The sequence below is a fragment of the Aulostomus chinensis genome, chromosome 3 (genome assembly GCF_037954235.1).
Source record: "Aulostomus chinensis isolate RoL2024-O1b breed Wild chromosome 3, RoL_Achi_v1.0, whole genome shotgun sequence".
Classification (NCBI taxonomy): Eukaryota; Metazoa; Chordata; class Actinopteri; order Syngnathiformes; family Aulostomidae; genus Aulostomus; species Aulostomus chinensis.
In genome coordinates this window covers 11,636,601-11,657,834 of record NC_141322.1, presented here as the reverse complement: position 1 = coordinate 11,657,834, position 21,234 = coordinate 11,636,601, and the positions used below count along the sequence as shown (strand labels likewise).

The following is a 21,234-nucleotide window of genomic DNA, read 5'->3' as shown; positions in this document are numbered from 1 at the left end:
ATTAGTTGGTGTATTCTGTACCTTTTACACGCCTGCTGTTTCTTTTCTTTTTTTTTTTGGAAGTGTATGTGCGGTGTTATGACAGTGTCGGAGTGGTAAGATGACGCTCATCAGAACTGAACGTTCAAACCCAGAGAGCCACCGTTCGGTCACGTGACCACCCTCCCTTGAAGAGCAGCTGCCGGAAAGTTGCGGCTTCAACTTTGTTACTAAAAGAGCCGCGAGGGCGTTCAGTGAAAGAAGGTGAGCTGACGACTGACTCTAAAACACTTTTTTTTTTGGGGGGGGGGGCACTTTTACGTTGCATCAGCGTCACAACTTTGTTACCGTAGTCACTCTGTATCCTCGAGACGTGTCCACGTGTGTGTTACGGATGAAGATTCTTTGTCGTTGAATGTGTTTCTCGTGTTTCCCATCGTTGCCGACCAGGTTACGAAGAGAAAGTGAGAAGTAAAATGGGAAATGGGAAAGAAAGCTAGAGAAATCTACGAGAACGTGTTAATGGTGTATAAAATAAGAGAAATGTCACGCGTGTTTCTATACTGCGTGAACCCTTAACCTCGTTATTGACCATGCGTCCTGTCACATGCTGGAGTCATCCTAGTTACTGAATTGATTTATTTAAGACTGTAGACTTTGTTACGTAGAAATGCCGTAGATTGGCTTGGTTTAGTTTAACTGTTTCCTATCGTAAATTTAGCAATTTTATTTTAAAATTATTAAAAAAAAAAAAAAACCTTCACTAGTTGTCATGTTAAGAGTTGTCCATCGGCGTATTAATGTGAGCGCAATGTGTTGTATTCATAAAATGTTCTTGCGCCCACATTTGTTTTTAAATGATTCAGGGATTTTGTTTAACCTGTTGTTTAATCTGTGAGTCCTTGCTCCTGACATCTATTGTGTACCTCACGTAACATGTAAGCGGTACTTCACTCAGAAAGCCTCTCAAGTACTCACAAATATCACAGAAACACTTCAAAGTTTGGACGTAAATATATTTTCATGGTGAGAAGTACCTGGGTCAGCTCACTACAGCCTTCATCAGGGTTGGGGTGTTTTGTTTGTTGTTGTTTATTTGACCCTATGGCTGTTTACCTTGCACTCTGTCTTCTGAATTCTCAAAGAAGTGATGCCGGGGCAAACACGTTTGTTTGAGAACGCGACACCAATTTACCTGTCTGTAAGACTAAATTGAGGGCTAAAAAAGCTTGTGAGCTTTTAAGGACACATGTACACAAGAACTTTTCATGAATGTTCAGTCCTTCATTTAAAATCCTGTCCACGTGATACTTGAAAAAGTTGTTGGACGCATGAGCTTTAAGACTTTGTTTGTTTAAACTATGAAACGTGTTATATGTTGTCTTAACAGGAACATGCCCGCTACAAAGGCAGACGAGTTGGGCTTCAAACCCCTGGATGGAGGCTGGGGTTGGATGGTGGTGTTCGGGGCCCACATATCGATTGGATTTGCCTACTCCACACCCAAAGCCCTCTCCATTTTCTTCAAAGCAATCCAAGAAGAATTGCAGACCAGCTACAGTGATATAGCGTGGATTTCCTCCATCATGCTGGCTGCCATGTACGCTGGCGGTAAGTTGATACAGTCAATATGGGTTTCTTATATTTGAAAAAAATTAAGTGGTCGAACTTCCTCAGATCGTTTAGATTGGTTTGCAATGGTTGGTTCCTCATGAGCACAGCTGGGTGTAGCTGCAGCATACTGGTTTTCAGTAAATTAATTTGTTATTGAAACACAGAAAACTGAGTATGAAACATGGAAAGGTTGCGGGCCAGAAGAAAACAACAATTTCACTTCAAGCAAAACCTTGTTTTCCTTTCTTTTTTAGTCATATTTACATTATCATACATGTTAAATTGATTGTGTTTACGGGCATAAGAGTACACAGACAATCAAAATTCATAGAAAATGGATATTTCATGCAGAAAATACATTGGGAATGCTGTGAGCTGCATATCAAGTGGAAAAATGTGAAAATTTTGAATTTCTCCAATCACTTCCATTGGGGAAGAAGAAGAAAAAACATTTTAAGGGTAGAAATATGAAAAAATACACATCATAATGTCTTGAAAGGGCTGAATATTTGATATTTGAATGTTTTCTTTAGCTCATAGTATGGAGTTGAAAGCTTGCAAAAATCCATCCATTCATCCATTTTCTACTGCTTATCCTGATAAGGGGGTGCGGGGGGGGGCTGGAGCCTATCCCAGTGGCTATGGGCGAGAGGCGGGGTTCACCCTGGACAGGTCACCAGTCCATCTCAGGACCAACACATACTGACAGACAACCATTCACACTCACAGCCACACCTACGGTCAATTTAGAGTATCAATCAGCCTCGTCCCCTCTTGATGTCTTTGTACTGTGGGAGGAAGCTGGAGTACCAGAGAGAACCCACACAGGCACAGGGAGAACATGGAGACTCCACACAGAAAGATCCTGTGCTGGAGCCGGGACTTGAACCTGGAACCTTCTTGCTATGAGGCAACAGTGTGAACCACTGCACCACTATGCAAACCAACGTGCAAAAATGAAGTAAAATAAAGTTGAGGATCTCTCAAATGTGAATTCTGCATGCGAAGTATTCTAAGCCTGTGTCTGCTCAAAGGTTTTAATCGCTGCTGTCGCTGATGTGCCTGCTCATGGGGAACTAAACCTGCTTAACTCCTAAAGTGTCATGAGATAAATTCATTTCAGTCATTTGGCAGGAATAAATTTGACTTCACTGTGTGATGACGGGAACAATATGTCTGATAATTTAAGATTACGATCACAGGTCTACTAATGATCACAGGTCTACTAATGATCACAGGTCAACTAATGATCACAGGTCTACTAATGATCACAGGTCTACTAAGGATCACAGGTCTACTAAGGATCACAGGTCTACTAATGATCACAGGTCTACTAATGATCACAGGTCTACTAATGATCACAGGTCTACTAAAGATCACTGGTCTACTAATGATCACAGGTCTACTAATGATCACTGGTCTACTAATGATCACAGGTCTACTCATGATCACAGGTCTACTAATGATAACAGGTCTACTCATGATAACAGGTCTACTCATGATCACTGGTCTACTCATGATCACTGGTCTACTCATGATCACAGGTCTACTAAAGATCACTGGTCTACTAATGATCACAGGTCTACTCATGATCACAGGTCTACTAATGATAACAGGTCTACTCATGATCACTGGTCTACTCATGATCACTGGTCTACTCATGATCACAGGTCTACTAAAGATCACTGGTCTACTAATGATCACAGGTCTACTAATGATCACTGGTCTACTAATGATCACTGGTCTACTAATGATCACAGGTCTACTAATGATAACAGGTCTACTAATGATCACAGGTCTACTAATGATCACTGGTCTACTAATGATCACAGGTCTACTAATGATCACTGGTCTACTCATGATCACAGGTCTACTCATGATCACTGGTCTACTAATGATCACAGGTCTACTAATGATAACAGGTCTACTCATGACCACTGGTCTACTAATGATCACTGGTCTACAAATGATCACTGGTCTACAAATGATCACTGGTCTACTAATGATCACTGGTCTACTAATGATCACAGGTCTACTCATGATCACAGGTCTTCTCATGATAACAGGTCTACTAATGATCACAGGTCTACTAATGATCACTGGTCTACTAATGATCACAGGTCTACTAATGATCAGAGGTCTACTAATGATCACTGGTCTACTAATGATCACAGGTCTACTAATGATCACTGGTCTACTAATGATCACTGGTCTACTCATGATCACAGGTCTACTCATGATCACAGGTCTTCTCATGATAACAGGTCTACTAATGATCACAGGTCTACTAATGATCACAGGTCTACTAATGATCACAGGTCTACTAATGATCACTGGTCTACTAATGATCACTGGTCTACTAATGATCACTGGTCTACTAATGATCACTGGTCTACTAATGATCACAGGTCTACTAATGATCACAGGTCTACTAATGATCACTGGTCTACTAATGATCACTGGTCAACTAATGATCACAGGTCTACTCATGATCACAGGTCTACTAATGATCACAGGTCTACAAATGATCACTGGTCTACTAATGATCACTGGTCTACTCATGATCACTGGCCTACTAATGATCACAGGTCTACTAATGATCACAGGTCTACTCATGATCACTGGTCTACTCATGATCACTGGCCTAGTAATGATCACAGGTCTACTCATGATCACAGGTCTACTCATGATCACAGGTCTACTAATGATCACTGGTCTACTAATGATCACTGGTCTACTAAGGATCACAGGTCTACTCATGATCACAGGTCTACTAATGATCACTGGTCTACTAATGATCACTGGTCTACTAATGATCACAGGTCTACTAATGATCACTGGTCTACCAATGATCACTGGTCTACTAATGATAACAGGTCTACTAATGATAACAGGTCTACTCATGATCACTGGTCTACTCATGATCACTGGTCTACTATTGATCACTGGTCTACTATTGATCACTGGTCTACTAATGATAACAGGTCTACTATTGATCACTGGTCTACCAATGATCACTGGTCTACTAATGATAAAAGGTCTACTCATGATCACTGGTCTACTATTGATCACTGGTCTACCAATGATCACAGGTCTACTAATGATCACTGGTCTACTAATGATCACAGGTCTACTAATGATCACTGGTCTACTAATGATAACAGGTCTACTCATGATCACTGGTCTACTATTGATCACTGGTCTACCAATGATCACTGGTCTACTAATGATAAAAGGTCTACTCATGATCACTGGTCTACTATTGATCACTGGTCTACCAATGATCACAGGTCTACTAATGATCACTGGTCTACTAATGATAACAGGTCTACTCATGATCACTGGTCTACTATTGATCACTGGTCTACCAATGATCACTGGTCTACTAATGATAAAAGGTCTACTCATGATCACTGGTCTACTATTGATCACTGGTCTACCAATGATCACTGGTCTACTAATGATAAAAGGTCTACTCATGATCACTGGTCTACTATTGATCACTGGTCTACCAATGATCACTGGTCTACTAATGATCACTGGTCTACTAATGATAACAGGTCTACTCATGATCACTGGTCTACTATTGATCACTGGTCTACCAATGATCACTGGTCTACTAATGATAAAAGGTCTACTCATGATCACTGGTCTACTATTGATCACTGGTCTACCAATGATCACAGGTCTACTAATGATAACAGGTCTACTCATGATCACTGGTCTACTAATGATCACTGGCCTACTAATGATAACAGGTCTACTCATGATCACTGGTCTACTATTGATCACTGGTCTACCAATGATCACTGGTCTACTAGTGGTCACATGTTTACTAGCGGTCACAGGTCTACTAATCAACCACTCCTCGAACAGAACAACTAATCATCATCATGGTCATAGTCACAGAGATAAATCTCAGTTTCATTCCAAATGTATTAATACTTTTATTTTTGGGCAGCTGACCTCTGTCTGCAGGTAACAACGGCTGACTTCTTCCTTGCTTTGGACCAGATCTGTAGTTCCTAAATTGACTTCACATGACTGATAGAAATAGTTTAACTCACTAATGAGCAGAGTGCTGTTGTCATCACCTGACCTCAGTTAAATGATCTACACTGACACGGTCAAAGCTGAGCAAGTGCAGTACTGGAAGCATTATGTTTGGATTTCTTTAGATCAAATCAGTGTTTGGTAATTATTGAGTATATGGCTGGATAAAGAAGGCATGGATTATACAGGATGATGTACTCGAAAATTAACAAAGTGACAGTTTTATTGTTGTTGCTTCAAGCTAAATATATGTGGCTGTTTCTTTCTGGACAAAGTAGTGATGTGAGGACTTAAAAGTAAAAATACCCAGGTTCCTAAAGTCTACGCTTGGGTTCATGTTTAAGTGTCAGGGTTTTTGTTTTGGATCAGTTTGCTGTTTTAAAGGTACATAATATTCTTACATTTCTATTAATTTACCAGAGTTGAAATATTTAAACGTCCTCATATTTTAACTTTTCTAGCAAAAATTACTAAAGAACAGTCTAACTGTACTGTTAGGAAAAAGAAGATGCTTGAGTACACTGTACTTTTAAAATGAGCAAGAACATAATAAAAGAAAACACCATAAAACATTTTTATTTCTTTTCAAAATGTTTTATCGAAGTCAGCTTCAACTTTGTGGTGATGCTTAAGAGAAAGGCAGAGGTGATTCGCTGAAAGAATCCACTGCTAATCTTCTACTTCTTCAAGCGGAAATAGTTTTCTACATTCACTGGGAGCTCACAGCTCTTTGAGGGCAGAAGATAACGAGCGGTCACTGCGCGTGTGAATGAACATGTGCATGTACACACAATCTATCCTTTGTTTTCCCTGTTGAACCAAGAAATAAGGATTCATGTGCATATTGAACCTTGGGTTGTGTATGGAACAGTTTGCTATTTCATGGTTGGGTATCAAATCCATTGGCGACCCTTCAGAAGGCTGCTGGGATCGGCTCCAACCCCTCCAACCACAACCCTTAACAGACTAAGCAGTAGAAAATGGATGGATGGATGAGTATTACCTCAGTTATTAGTTGGATTTAGCTCTGTGGAGTGTGTACATGAAGATGAATGGAATCTTCTAAAAGTAAAATATGAACCCCTATATATTCATATGATCTAATTTTTTTTTAATCAATCAGTTGGTCATTGAAGAGTGTTAAATCTTACTCTTCCACCAAAACAAAAGGCACAGTATTAATGGTTTCGCTAATTCATATGGTTTATCTGTGATTTCATGGTTCAGTGGAGGAATTTTGCATTATTTTCACCCATTATGATTTGGGGGGGGGGGGGGGTGTCAACAGAACAGAATAGCAAGATGCAGTACATACACCACAACACTGATTACACATAAAGCAAATTAGTCAGTCAATAATCCAACCTCCGTGGAATAGGTTTGCTGCTGTAGGTGATGCTGTTCAGAAAAGGAACCAGACAACATTTTGTGACTAAATGAAAGTTCCGTCGAGAGTTTATGAATTCACCTGGAGCTGTTTTCAAGGTGACATTCCAACAGGGTGTGCTACTCACCTGAACTCACCTCAAAGAGGACTAACTGGTGAAATATTTCTCTCCGCTGTGGCTCCGGCATATGGCTTCATCATATTGTCCTTGGCAAGGCTTCAGCAATGTCACCCAGTGGAGCAGTGAGACAGGGGGAATATATCAGAGGAAGGTTCAGCGCACTGGGGTCTGTCACCGGGGGGGCCCCACGGGAGTCAAATGACAGCCTTTTCAGAAAAACCTCTGACTCAAAAAGTTCAAATGATTAAGTTATAATGATAGTGGAAATGGTGGTAGAGTGGGAGATGCGACCAGAGTGAGAGGGTCATGTACCTTCGTCCTACACAACACACACACACAGGTAACTATATAAACAGCAAGAAGGAGATTTGTATTTTTGTCAGCATGAAGCAAGAATGCTAAAAATGATATTTGTGGAAGAATTACTATTGTTTGCCTGATGTCCTGTAGCTTAAGGGTGGTTTCAGACCAAATCAGTGGCTGTGGAAGTGTGAGAGAAGCTTTTCATTGTCACTGTACAGACATACAGTAGAATTTGTCCTCTACGTTTAAGCCTTCCTTATGGAAGAGATAGCAGCTCCAGATCTTTCAGCCCTCATCCCTATTAATCAAGAAGATGGAGGCCTTCTGCCAGCTATATGTGGAGACTGAAGCTGTTGAGAAGGAACTTGAGGAGTCTGAGAAGCAGCAAAAGGGGTGACAAACAAATTGACCACAACATGATGGTGGAGATGAAAAAACATTCAGATGCTTGCTGTGTTGAGAACATCAGACCTCTGGCGGTCTTGAGACAACAAGAGAGGAGACTGAGCTGCATTAGGCCCTGTAGACCATGGGAGGAGACTATGACCTGGCGCAATCAGACTGGAAACCACAGACACACTTTATTCCTCTGCTCTCTCCACTCAAACTAAAAATAAATGGATACAAACTGAAGAAAGATGATCTTAAAAATTTGACAAAGGTTCAACTTTTCTGGGTTGTAGCACCTAAAACATGCTTCGTTATTCAGATGAACAGGAGAGCCAGCGTCCTTCCACTCCATCTGATTTGGTCTGAATGTAGCCCGTTGAAATTAGCGTGACTTGCTAATAGATTTCATTGCAGTTTGATAACATCTACTAGACATAAAAAGTTCTGAGGTGGGAACACTAATGAATCTGAATTGATTAGTTTGATTAACGACATTTTATCAACATTTTTTAAGATGCCCATACTCAAAGAAAATGCATCACATCCAAGTAGACCCAGATGGCGAGGTAGAAGATTTTTGAAACGAGCTATCAAGCAGCCAATATAATTGCGAAAATGTTCTTTTCTTGTGCGTCTTGTCAGACACATTTAGCTTGAAGCATGGTTGCACCTTCGTCTATGGATTTAAGCATAACATAATTGCAAATATCTTCAGTTTCAATACCCAAACTTATGTAACAAGTCTTTTTGTGGATAATCAGTGTTTTTATTTTTGTATTTTTAAAAGTATCAAAGCTGGAACAATAGTTACCATCAGGTCCCTGAACCGTTTCAGCCAGCCTCCTCTCCACTGTAAAAAAATAAATAAATAAAAAATGAGTTGTTCACCCTAGGAGGTTGGAATAAACAACCTTATATTACCAAGGGAAGTCAAGTTTTTGGTGGTTTGTTTAACTATCAGCAGGATTTCACTAAAACTAATATGAGCCAAGGAAAAAACATTCACTCACTGGGCACATTAGTCGAAAAGGTACTTGGTGACAAGAGGAAATGACATGTTTTTTCACTTTGATGAACAGATTTGATCAGAGACTAATTTGATATTTTATTGTCATGATAGCAGTGGGAAAAACTGCCTTAGAATGACAATACTACTACTACTACTACTACTACTACTACTACTACTACTACTACTACTACTACTACTACTACTACTACTACTACTACTACTAATAATAATAATAGTAAAATCTAAATAATATCATAGATCAAGAACAAGGAAAAAAAAATTGTGGCAGCCTACATATTAGTTTGATTACTTCTTCTTCCCGGGTGGGGAACCAGGCTTTAATTAGGGGTAGTCCTGCTGCCTTTGACTCGGCTCTAGTCCACTGGAAGTCCTGTAGATGTGAGTTTGCATTAAGTTTCTGTAACTGAAGTTTTACAGGACGGAGTTGTTCTCCCCACACCCGGATTTAGTCTACTCTGAAACTGTCCAGGCTTGTTAGAACCTGCCAGGGGGGTTGTGACCCCTGCTGGTATAACTTACAAGAGTCACGCAGACACATAAGGCTTTTCATCGAGACAGGGTACCAACACAGGAGAAGAGTTTGATTGATGCTGTCCTCATTTTCTTTATAAAATGAGTAAAATGAATAAATATTTCAACAACTAATAGGAGTAAAAAGATGTTTTCATCAGGATTGGTGGTGCAGTGTCACTCTCTCAGGCAAGGTGAAGAGTGACAGCATATAAAAGACTGTTTAATTGCTGATTGATCACTAGTGTTTTACATGATCTGAGGAGAATTTAATGAGCCACCAAGTTGCTTTGTCGTGGATGTAAGTCTCCTTCTGCGAATGTCCCTTTGCCTTTGTTGTAATGTGTGGAGTGAGAACTGGTGCTTGTGTGGGCAACGTGTGAATCCTGGCACATAGTTCACTAGTACAAGATTTATTTGTTTTTTGTTACATCTGTTTCAGTGCAGCCTCTCACAGCCAGATCTCAGCGTGCAGGCCTTCTGTTCACAGGACACTTGATGCTGCGTTCATATTCTTCTGACTTCAGCGTGTGTAGAACAGAGCTTCTACTCTTGGGAATAAACACTGGCTGAATCAGCAGCATTAAATCCTACTAAAGACTGAGGGACTGGTCAGCTTCTCTTGGAGTGAACACTATTGATTCTCCATCAGCAGACAGAATTATTTCAGAATTATTGACCTACAATAACACTGACTCTCTCCTTTTTCATATCTTTTTAGGTCCAATGAGCAGCATGTTAGTCAATCGATTTGGAAGCCGTCTGATCGTCACACTTGGTGGACTGATGTGTGGGGTCTCCATGGTAACTGCCTCTTTTGGAAGCTCCATCATTTACCTCTACTTTTGCATTGGCATCATTGGGGGTAAGGTACTTGAATTATTTATTTTTTGTTTTAGAATGTTTTTTGATTTTAGAAATATCTTGCATACCAAGCCTGGAAATCCAAAACATTGAGCTTCTCTCCACATACTGGCGATGATGTTCAAAGTCCACAAGTCAAACACCCGTGTATTTGGGATAAAGAGAGTGAGCCAGTCAGTTTGATGATGTGGAGATGTGACTTGCTCACCATCGACCTGGTTAGGCTCCTCTGGGGTTGGGAGGTTGGCAGTCTGCATCTTTTCACGTCCCTTCAGAATCTTTGGGTTGCCAGAACTGCTTCCCCCTGCTGTTTATTGGGACCAAGGGCATCTGTCCCAGCTCCTTAGGGGCAGTTAGAGCACCAAGGGGACCAGGACCATGGTGGTAATTAAGACCATCTGATCCCAGATAGCAGGATTCACTGCGGCCCCCTGTTTTCTCCTGTAGGCTCCTCTCAGTTATCACATGGGGGCTTCCTGCCACCCTGAGAGGCTCATTACCCTGCCAAGGGCAGTAGTGGAGGATTAATAGGCCTGTTACGGGCACAGGATCTTTCTGGGTGGAGTGGTCAGCACTGTCGCCTCAAAGCAAGAATATTCCGTGTTCAAGCCCCGTCTCATCACAGGATCTTTCTGTGTGGAGTCTCCATGTTCTCCCTGTTCCTGTGTGGGTTCTCTCTGGTACTCCAGCTTCCTCCCACAGTACAAAGACATCAAGAGGGGACGAGGCTGATTGATACTCTAAATTGACCGTAGGTGGGAGTGTGAGTGTGAATGGTTGTCTGTCTCTATGTGTTGGTCCTGCAATGGACTGGTGACCTGTCCAGGGTGAACCCCGCCTCTCGCCCGACAGCCGCTGGAATAGGCTCCAGCCCCCCCCACCCCCGCGAACCTTAACAGGATAAGAGGAAGAAAATGGATGGATATGATTTGTGCGTTATTGCTGTGTGTATAGATGGAAAGGAATAAACAGACTGTTTGTTTGAGGATAAGGATCAGAGGGAGAGTAGCTGTCCAGTAAATCTAATTACACCAACACATTGAAACAGAATTTGTCGACAAGTTTAAGCAACAGTTAATTTTCAGTTTTTGAAAATATTTTGAAAATCACATACATTTTTGCTTCACTTACTCTTATATTATTCCTGCATATGTGGTTCAGTCTTAAGAGAAAAAAATCTCTTTTAAGCAGCTAATTATGTTTGTACATGTGTAGACAATTCCTGTATGATCAACTTGCAATGTATGATGATGAAAATTATTGGTGATTGTGTGAAAGCGTGAAGCTACAATATATTCCCTCCACAGGTCAACGGGGAGCGTAGAGTCGGCTCCTTGACTTTAAAGCGTTGATGGACTTTACACTTTGTATTGATCAGTGCCATATATACTGCAGATGAGGTTAAATGTCACAGTCAAAGCTCAACGCACTTACTGTGACTGACACTAACATGTACCTCACCGTGCCTGTATTTGTTGAATTTATCTAGTGTAGCCCCCCTTGTCCTCCTGTTTACTGTGAGAAACATGTTAAACATACAATAAGACTTTTCAATCTTTAACTTTCTAAACTTTTCTAGAGCAGTTGAGTAATCAGACGTAGGTATCCTGCCCACCCCCACCCCACACACACACACAAAACTGTTAAGAGGCATCCACCACACAGTCAGTCTCCTCCTGAGCTTTCAGAGGATGCGTTGTGGACATACTGATTACTGTCATTTGAAACTAAAAGCTAAACATTGTTATTTGTGTGTTAATGAATCAATATATGGGGATAGTGTTTAAGTTCATTTCTGCTGTTTTATTCTGCATAATTTTTCCTCTATAACTGTACATATGGATGTAATCATACAATGATGATTTTAAAAGTGAATGTGTTCCCTATTCCTTCATCTTTTTGTGGATTAAACTCCAACATTAAGTGATGAAATTTGTGTTGGAGACCAAACACAACAGTCCCTTAACTGCATTTAGCAGTTTAGTACAGATTAGAGGTCCATTTTCCTGAAGATTTGTGGATATGTGACTGTTCTCTCAATCTTGGCAGGCTGTGGACTGGCTTTCAATCTGAATGCATCACTCACCATCATCAGCAAGTATTTTTTGGCCAAGCGTCCTCTAGCTAACGGGCTAGCTATGGCTGGGAGTCCAGTGTTTCTGTGTTTTCTGGCCCCTCTTAACCAGTTCCTGCTGGATGGGTTTGGCTGGAGGGGGAGTCTCCTCATCCTCGGGGCTCTGATGCTCAACTGTTGTGTCGCCGGGGCCCTAATGAGACCGGTTGTCCCTTTTGGTAAATCATCCTGTGTCGCATCACAGAAGAAAGTGGAGGAGCAGACAAATAACTGCAACAGCAAGCATAAAATCAGCTGTATGAAAACTGCAAAGACATTTTTGGATTTGACTTTCTTCAAGGATCGCGGTTTTCTAATATACCTCATAGGGAGCGTAATGTTCATATTTGGAGCATATGCACCTATTGTGTTTCTGTCAGCCTATGCTATCAGTAAGGGTGTGGATGAGTACTCAGCAGCCTATTTGCTCTCCATTATGGGTTTTGTGGACATGTTTGTTCGGCCTGGCACTGGCCTGGTAGCCAACAGTAAGTGGATCAGGCCCCGAGTACAGTACTTCTTCAGCTTTGCCATGGTTTTCAACGGTACATGCCACTTACTGTGCCCGCTGATTGAAAGCTATGCCTTCCTGGTAGTCTACGCCGTGTTTTTTGGTGTGGGTTTCGGCATGGTTTTCGCCCTGATTTTTGAGTGCCTGATGGACCTGATGGGGAATCAACGCTTCCCCAGTGCTGTTGGATTGGTGACCATAATAGAGTGCTTCCCCATGCTGCTGGGCCCACCTGCTGCAGGTAACTGTCCACACTCTTATTATTGTGCTTGTGTTTTATGCTTTTAAAAAACTAATAGTCCCCTCTAGATAACCACAATATTACGACCACATAAATCAATGTCAAAATTAATTGCAAAAATACAATCAAAACGAGTTCAGGCACAAACAAGGGAAAATAGGAAGCAATAACAAAGGCAGCATTAAAAAAAAAAAAAATTACCACAAGTGTCTTTAGCATCAAGATGAAAACCAAACCAAATTCAAACCCACTAAACATCTATGTTAGTCTGCATATCAAGTCATTCCTTAGTCGTGTGGAAAAATGACATTTCATCACATGAAAGACCAGGGGTCTTTCTGTGTGGAGTTTCCATGTTCTCCCCATGCCTCCTCCCACAGTCCAAAGACGTGCAAGTTAGTTTAATTATCCTTGTTGTCGTCCTCATCATCCTCCGCTTATCCGAGTCCAGGTCGCAGGGGCAGCAGCCTCAGCAAGACAGTCCAAACTGTCCTCTTCCCAGCCACTTCCACCAGGTCCTCCGGGGGACTCCCAAGGTGCCAAGAGATATAATCCCTCCAGCATGTTCTTGGTTGGCCCTGAGGCCTCCTCCCGGTTGGACATGCCTGGAAAACCTCCCAAGGGAGGTGTCCAGGAGCCATCCTCACCAGATGCCCAAACCACCTCAACTGACTCCTCTCAACATGGAGGAGCAGCGGCTCAACTCATGAGTCACTCCTGAATGACCAAGCTTCTCATCCTATCTCTAAGGGAGAGCCCAGCCACCCTGCGGAGGAAACTCATTTTGGCCGATCATCCTGACAGGTTCTTCCTCTAGGTGTTCCCAGCAAACCCTCACTATTCGTTTAGGCCTACCAGGTCTGCACTGTGTCTTCCCCTGCCATGTGATCCAAGTCACCACCAGATGGTGATCAGTTGACAGCTCAGCTCCTTTCTTCATCCAAGTGTCCAGAACATATGGCCTCAGGTCAGATGATATGACAGGAAAATCAAGCATAGACCTACGACTTCGGATGTCCTGGTGCCGCGTGCACTGATGGACATCCTTATGTTCAAACATGGTGTGAGTTGTGGACAAACTGCAACTTGCACAGAAGTCCAATAACTGCACACCACTCGGGTTCAGGTTGGGCCTGCTGTTCCTCCCAATCACACCCCTCCAGGTCACGCTGTCATTGCCCATGTGAACGTTGAAGTCCCCCAGTTGGGGCGCCATCAAGCACCCTTCCCAGGGACTGCAAAAATGGTGGGTACTCTGAACTGCTGTTCGGCACATAAGCTCAGACAACAGTCAGGACCCATTCCCCGACCCAAAGGCGCAGGGAAGCAACACTTTCAGCCATCGGGGTAAACCCCACCGTACAGGCAGAGAGTCTGGTTGCTATCAAAAAGCCCACCCCGGCCCTCTGCCTCTCACCTGGAGCAACTCCAGCGAAGGAGAGGGTTCAACCCCTCTCAAGTACTTGGCTTCCGGACCCTTTGCTATATGTTGAGGTGAGGCCGACTATAACAGGCCGGTAATGCTCAAGCTCTTCCACCAGCTCCAGCTTCTTCCCTGCCACAGAGGTGACATTCCATGTCACAAAAGCCAGCTTGCATGTCTGGGGATCAAACAGCCAAGGCCCCTGCCTTGGTCTGCTGCCCAAACCACACTGCACCGGACTCTTCCGGTTCTTCCTGCGGGTGGTGGGTCCATGGGGGGAACGAGTCCATTTAACCTTATCGAGCTGGGCCTAGGACCAGTCTGTCTGTCAGTCTGCCTTGGGTGACCCTACCAGGGGAAAAATTGCCCCAACAGCATAGCTCCTAGGGTCATTAGGGCACTCAAACTCTTTGATCACAATAAGGCGAGATTTCCAGGAGGAGTCTGTGTTTATTAAAACACAAAACCATGTAATATCCTGAGTGCATAAAAAGAGGCCTGTCAGTCATTTTTAAATATAGATATTGATATTGGTATTAACTGAAAAGTACACAGACATTTCTAGAACTACTACCTTTACTTTGATATAATGAAGTAACTTGAGGTCAGGTTGGTTGTCTGGTTTGTTAGAGACAGACACTGTCTTTGGTTTTGTTGCTCAGTACGAACCCACAAGCTACATTTTTGCTGAGCAGCTCATCAAAAGCTTTCTATCTCTTCTCTTCTGTCTCTGATGATGCTGTAGATTGAAGTTGCCCTCATGGTCGAAAACATGGTGTCATCACAAGGCTATTCTTTACAGTTGCTATGCTTCTTTGCCATTTCAGGATTTTACCACAATCAAACATTTTTCTCTTGATTAAATTTTTTTTTTTAATTAAAAACTGATAGTTTTTGTGTAAAACAGCTGGCAGAAGATGACTAGGAGAGTGGAGACCACCAGCGCAGATATAAATAAACACCAGTTTGTGGTGCTCTACTGTATTTGGCCCTCTTGGGCTGGCCCCATAGGTTCCTAGCCTACAGAAACTGCCTGATCATTTCAAAAATTACCCCATCTCTCCTGTGATGCGCTGTGGTACCAAAAGAATTTTTCCCCATCGACTTACATTGTGAAAAAAGCATCTGTCTCATAATGAATAAAGTGTTTTGTTACACACCTAAAAAAAATGCCTCACAATTTAGCCTGATAATATTTGGAGAGTTGGAAAGGGTGCGCATTTTCATCAACATGTGTTCGCAGAGGCCAACAAGAAGCAGCCCATTTACCCTGGAAAAAAATCACACTTTGACTTCTGTTTCATGGGTTCAGTCTGACTCTCCCAATTGATTGAAAAAAATTCAGTCATTTGACGACCTAAGCCCTGACCCTACTGGCCCAAAAAAAAAAAATTTGAAAAAAACCCAACACAGCTATCATTTGTATTTTGTCTGCAATGGGAAAGGATTTCATCGGCCTTCACTGAATAACCTGGCGATACACAAGGGTATTCATCAGCTCTGGGTCAGACTGGCATTGATTTAAACAAAAAACATCCTTTCTACTCTGTCACTAAATTCTGCAACTTTTCCATTATCGCCTCACTAACAGGTCACACAAGGTCTTTGCTTCTACTTTACCATTAAGTCTGGTTTCAGGTGTGTCAGCTGCGTTCGGGAAGTTAAACATGATGTACTAGGCAAGTGACAAAAGCATCTCACCTAATCCCAATGGGGGCAGAGTCATTCTGCATCTTTTTAGCTTGTTCACCTGTTGCTGTCGCCGCTGACAAAACACTTTTGTGGACCGATTGAATTTCCAACAGTTTGTGCTTAGTTTATTTGTCTGGATTTCTGAATTTTGTAGCCTGGATCAAGTAGAAGGGTTTTGAATTGAAATGATGCAGAGTCACTTGTCCCACAGAAGTGCTGGTATAGTAATTGATGTGCTTGCTGTGTGCACAAGTGTGTGTCAACCTTAAGGTTCATTTAGAGACCCCTGATGAGTGTGTCTGACACAAATACACTGAAGAAGCACAGACTTAATCAGCTGTGCAAAGCGGCCCACTGGCAAACTTTCCCCATGACTCCAACTGGAGTTTTAATGAGGTGGAAATTCATTTGCCCTGAGTTTTTCTGGTGCGACCCTGTTCTGAGGCACCCATCTATTCGAGTAAATAGGAGTCTGACTGCACATCTAGCATTCTCCTCCAGAGGGCACAATCATTACATCTACCCTAACTAGTCTGCTTGTTACGGCGCCCACGCACCTTTGGGTCAATCCAATTAGGTGGAAGTGAGCTACGTCGGAGTAATTAGCTTTTTGCTTTGGGTGTTTAATGATGCTCGGTTTAAACTCTCGTCATTAAAGTCCTGTACCTGGGCCATAATTACACTGTGAATGCATTAAAAAAGAGGTGACGATGCCAGATGGACTTAATTACTGCTTAGCCAATCAAGGACTGTCTTAATGAGGGTGATGGTCATCGGCGTACATTCACCAGATGAGTGCTATCAATCAGATGATACAGCCTGTATTGTGATGGCGATGCAAAGTGACCTGTGTTCAGTACACACACACACACACACACACACACACTCACACACAAACTTACAAATATTAGTCATAAAGACCAAGGAAAATGCTCTAAACTTCCTCTCCTCTTCATATGACTGTACTGTATATCTATTAAGATTTCTTGGATGCCGTAAACCCAACAAAAATCTTACAAAATGGGTGAATTTTCAAAATGAAAGAACATCTGACCATGAGAGAGACTGCGACTCATCAGGAGGAGAGGGCGTTTGGGTTGGGCTGGTGTGTGTTGGTTAAGACCCTGAAAACCTGCAGGCTTAAATCTGATCTAAAGCACTTTTGTCACTTTTCTGCAGACTTTGGCTCGATATTTATGGCTCTGAGAATGGGCCTCTCTTCTGATTCGTTTTGGTAGCAGCCTTCCAAATTGCCTTCTAGGAGATGCAGGGAGATCCAGTGAGGGTGTAATGGTGGCCCCCTGTCATTTCCGACATGGCTCATTTTAAATTTACCCCTGTTCTGGTTCTCTCTCACACACACACATGCATGCAGCCAAATGTGAATTTGGTCTTTACTTTCAAACTTGTACCACAGTCAAATGAAAATGTCATTTAGGTACAGTGTGTTTTGTTGTGCTATATAAATGGAGACTCTGGAATTTGGTTTGACATTAGTTTATCAGTATATTTATCCACAAGTGCCCTGTTTAATCAACCACCTTCTTGTCTTCACACAGCCTTACTGGTGGACAAATTCAATGACTATAAGTACCTTTTCCTCATGTGCGGCACCATGATTGTGACCGGCGGCCTTTTCCTCTTCGTCATGAACATTTACAACTATCACATGCTGGAAAAAGACAAGATGGCCAAGGACAGAGAGCAGAACCCAGAGAGCCAGGACCAGCGGAGTGTCTCAGTGGCAGAGATGCAGAAGACGCTCCTGTATGAGCAAACTGTAGCTGTGGCTACAGATGAAAATAGCCTCCAGGGGGAGCCAAAGGCTGCTGAAGGGCCAAATTGATTGTTCGCCACTATGTAAGTGTGTAGGGGTATTAATGTTATGCTAGCGTCTGCTAACCCACTTATTTATTTAGTTGATTTTCAGTCATTTATTTCAGTTGTCCATTGTTGTTGAAATTAAATTTGTTACCAAGCAAAACACAGTCATGCAAGTGCCTGTTCAAGAATAGGCAACTACACAGCAGTCCTTTGAGGTATCGCCATGTTAACATCTCAACAATAATAGTGCTGCTATGATGGTAGGCAGATATAATGTTTACAATGGTCAATTATGTTTACATTTACTAACAAGCTTTAAAAAAACACGCAAAGTTTAAACGAAGCTGATGTAATTAGGATGGTAGAGGAAGGACAATGAGCGTGCTGGATGCGAAGTCTAATTACTCTGGATGAACTTCAGTCATGACAGTACATGTAATCTGAATGAGGATGAAATGACGAGGCGAAGAAACAAGAGCTTTGCCTGGCTCATTCAAGTAATTTCAGACTCTACAGTACATCCTGATCAGTTTACCTGCCATAACACAGATGTGTTCCGCAGTATTACATGTAAATATAGACACCGGGGGCCTGCTATACCACCTTTTTGGGAGTGAGTTCTGATGAAAGGGGCAACATTGGCAGCAGATGACCAATCACCAGAGAGGTGGAGCGCTACAGACTTCACTCGAGGAGCAAACAATCAGCCTTCACACATATGACAAATATATACTGTAAGGTCTGTCTGTCAAATTGTACCAAAGTTGAACTGTGAATTGGATGAATGGTGGTGAGATTGCCTACGAGAAGTAATTGGTCATTGGGCAGCGCTTCTATATGTTTGGCCTCCTATCTCAACTCCTAACCAGCAGGTAAGTCCTGCATTGTGTGTTACCGTGACAATGATGTTGACCACGAAGTTAACTCATTAACCCTCTAACCTGCTTTTACTACAGGCTCCTGCCTTTTAAAGTTGCATATTCAGCCGTAGTCATTCATTCATATACTCAGTGTTTCTGTCCTCTTAGAAACCCGGAGTTGACATCACATTGAACAAGGAAGAGTTACTTACCTCTTGCGTGCTGCATATGTTGCTTCGAAGCTGTGATGAGACACCATATTGTCTCTTTACGAACCGTAATCCCCTTAAATGACTGTGGATGTGTCTGTAGGGAACTCACTCAAAACAGAAATCCTTCTGCCATCATGTGCTTGACATCTGAGCACGAGCCAAAGTATTTGGAAGATAGAACTGCCGACAGGTTTGACTTGTTAAATACTGGTCGTTTCAACACATTTCTAGCTACTATTAATTCATCATAAACTGTGTCCGGACATATTATTAAGAAATACAAGTATTCGTTTGTTGACAGCTAATAATTCAAATTTGTATCAATATTTGTCTTTTTTTTTTTGTTGAAACTTAGGTGGTTCCCAGTGCTAGGTAAGATTGTTTGGTATGATGCAGGTGAGAACTGATGTTCCTGCACTGTTATTTGATGCTGTGTTTTGGTCTTTTTGTGCACATCAACAGACATTTTTGTTGCTGTAAGTCCGACAAAAGCGAGATACATGTGAGTTCGTGGGAGTTTTATACTTGAAGAGCATAGCAGCTTTTTGAATTCCGTTGTCTGTGTCCAACAAAAGGCTTTGTTTACTTCAACTGACATTCACACACAAGATTGTACAATGTACCTGTAATACTGTGGATAACACTGTATTTTAAAGCTTATTAAACTCCATGTGCATTCAATTGTCTCGTTTTTTTTTTTTGTTTTTTTTTTGAGGAAAATCTTGTCTGCAATTTTTCATGACAATTAGAAGACTGGGGAACAAGTTTGGAAATGTCAGCAGCTTAAGGGCACGAGCACCTAATGAAGCAAGGCCTGGAAGTTCCAGGCTGGTGCTCCGGGCTGCGTTTGGTCTCGCACAGGCACGCACACACATCATCAAATCAGCAAGCCATTAAATTAAAAACACACAAGCAAACACATACAGTATGCATGCTTTTTTGCTACTTTCTGTCCCCTCGCATTACGCAAGGTCTTTGGACATGACAAGGTGGAAAGGTACCCCTGAGAGAAACTGAAGGGCGATGCAGCTGGGAATCTCTTTATCGTTATTATATTTCTCCCTCATCTCCTCTTCCCCTCTGACCTGCCGAACCCCCTTCACAGCCTGTCCCTACCACAATCAGCCTCATGACCGTTTTCCTCCGTGGTCACTGGTGGTCATGGACCTGGCAAGATGAGTGTGGTTGTACAGGAATGAAAAGAAACTTTTCCATGTAGTTTGACTTTTTGCTTTACCTTGGGTTTTACTAGTTTTGATTCGGCCGTAATTCAGCATGTAATCAAGTTTAAAGATGCAATTTGTACAAAATTGATTAAAAGAAAAATTAATCTCAAAGCGACCAAGTAAAATTGGCTTCTTGGCTTCCCATATCGAATGTGTTTGATCCCACCCACTTTTCTGGGGTACCATCACATATGTGGAATTGTGAGTGCAGTGTGCTGCAGCCACGAAAGCGAGAAGAAAGTATGATCAGAAAATACTGACAAGATGGATTAGAAACACAAAAACCTTAATGACTGTGCTGGCTAATCTTATCCTGAACAGTTAAACATTGGGCCTTAGCTTATATAATGGTTAAGATTTTTTTTTTTTTTACTTATAAGATAGGTTTTTTTAGTTACTCAGTTGCCATGGCAATGCTAGCTAAATCCTCCTGCTGGTCTTTACAAGTATTTTGCTGACAAGATTTCGACCGGCAAGTGACTCAGTTGTTGACCGGGCCAGCATAGCTCCACTTCTCTGTGCTCACGCAGCATTGAAAGACCAGTAATTTCTGTTCCTTTGGCCCTCTCATCTCTCTTCTGCCTGCAAGCCGCATCTTTCACTTAGTTAACTTGGCTGAGCCAAATACCAGACAGAAACTGCAAGTTTGACTGTCAGTTTATTCGATTTACGACTTCAGAACACTAAATGTTGAATGAATACTGACATCCAAATTAAGTCCTTGAGTGATGACAGGAGAAAATAACATCTGAGTGTGTTTGTAAGCTTTGACATTTGAGTGTCAGTATCTTGTTGACACTAGCAGGATGAGCGCTTGCAGACTGACTTTTGCAAAATTTAATTGAATCGCTTAATGTAATCTCCTCGATGTCCATGTTGGT

General features: G+C 42.0%; 1 protein-coding gene across 3 annotated transcripts; it reads left to right on the top strand.

Moving 5' to 3' along the window:
- Positions 1-18: 18 nt before the first annotated feature.
- Positions 19-19,872, top strand: LOC147267681 (monocarboxylate transporter 2-like). Of its 3 annotated transcripts, XM_086198659.1 has the most exons (6): positions 19-243; positions 1,370-1,590; positions 10,109-10,252; positions 12,301-13,116; positions 17,791-18,091; positions 19,084-19,872. In XM_086198659.1, exons 2-5 carry the CDS (start codon positions 1,374-1,376, stop codon positions 18,075-18,077), a joined length of 1,464 nt encoding a protein of 487 aa, XP_086054785.1. In that variant the 5' UTR covers positions 19-243; positions 1,370-1,373; the 3' UTR covers positions 18,078-18,091; positions 19,084-19,872. The 3 variants fall into 3 exon arrangements, with proteins under 3 accessions (XP_086054785.1, XP_086054783.1, XP_086054784.1); XM_086198657.1 differs by having other exon boundaries at positions 43-243; positions 17,791-19,872; XM_086198658.1 differs by lacking the exon at positions 19-243 and adding an exon at positions 300-443 and having other exon boundaries at positions 17,791-19,872.
- The last annotated feature ends 1,362 nt before the right edge of the window (positions 19,873-21,234 follow it).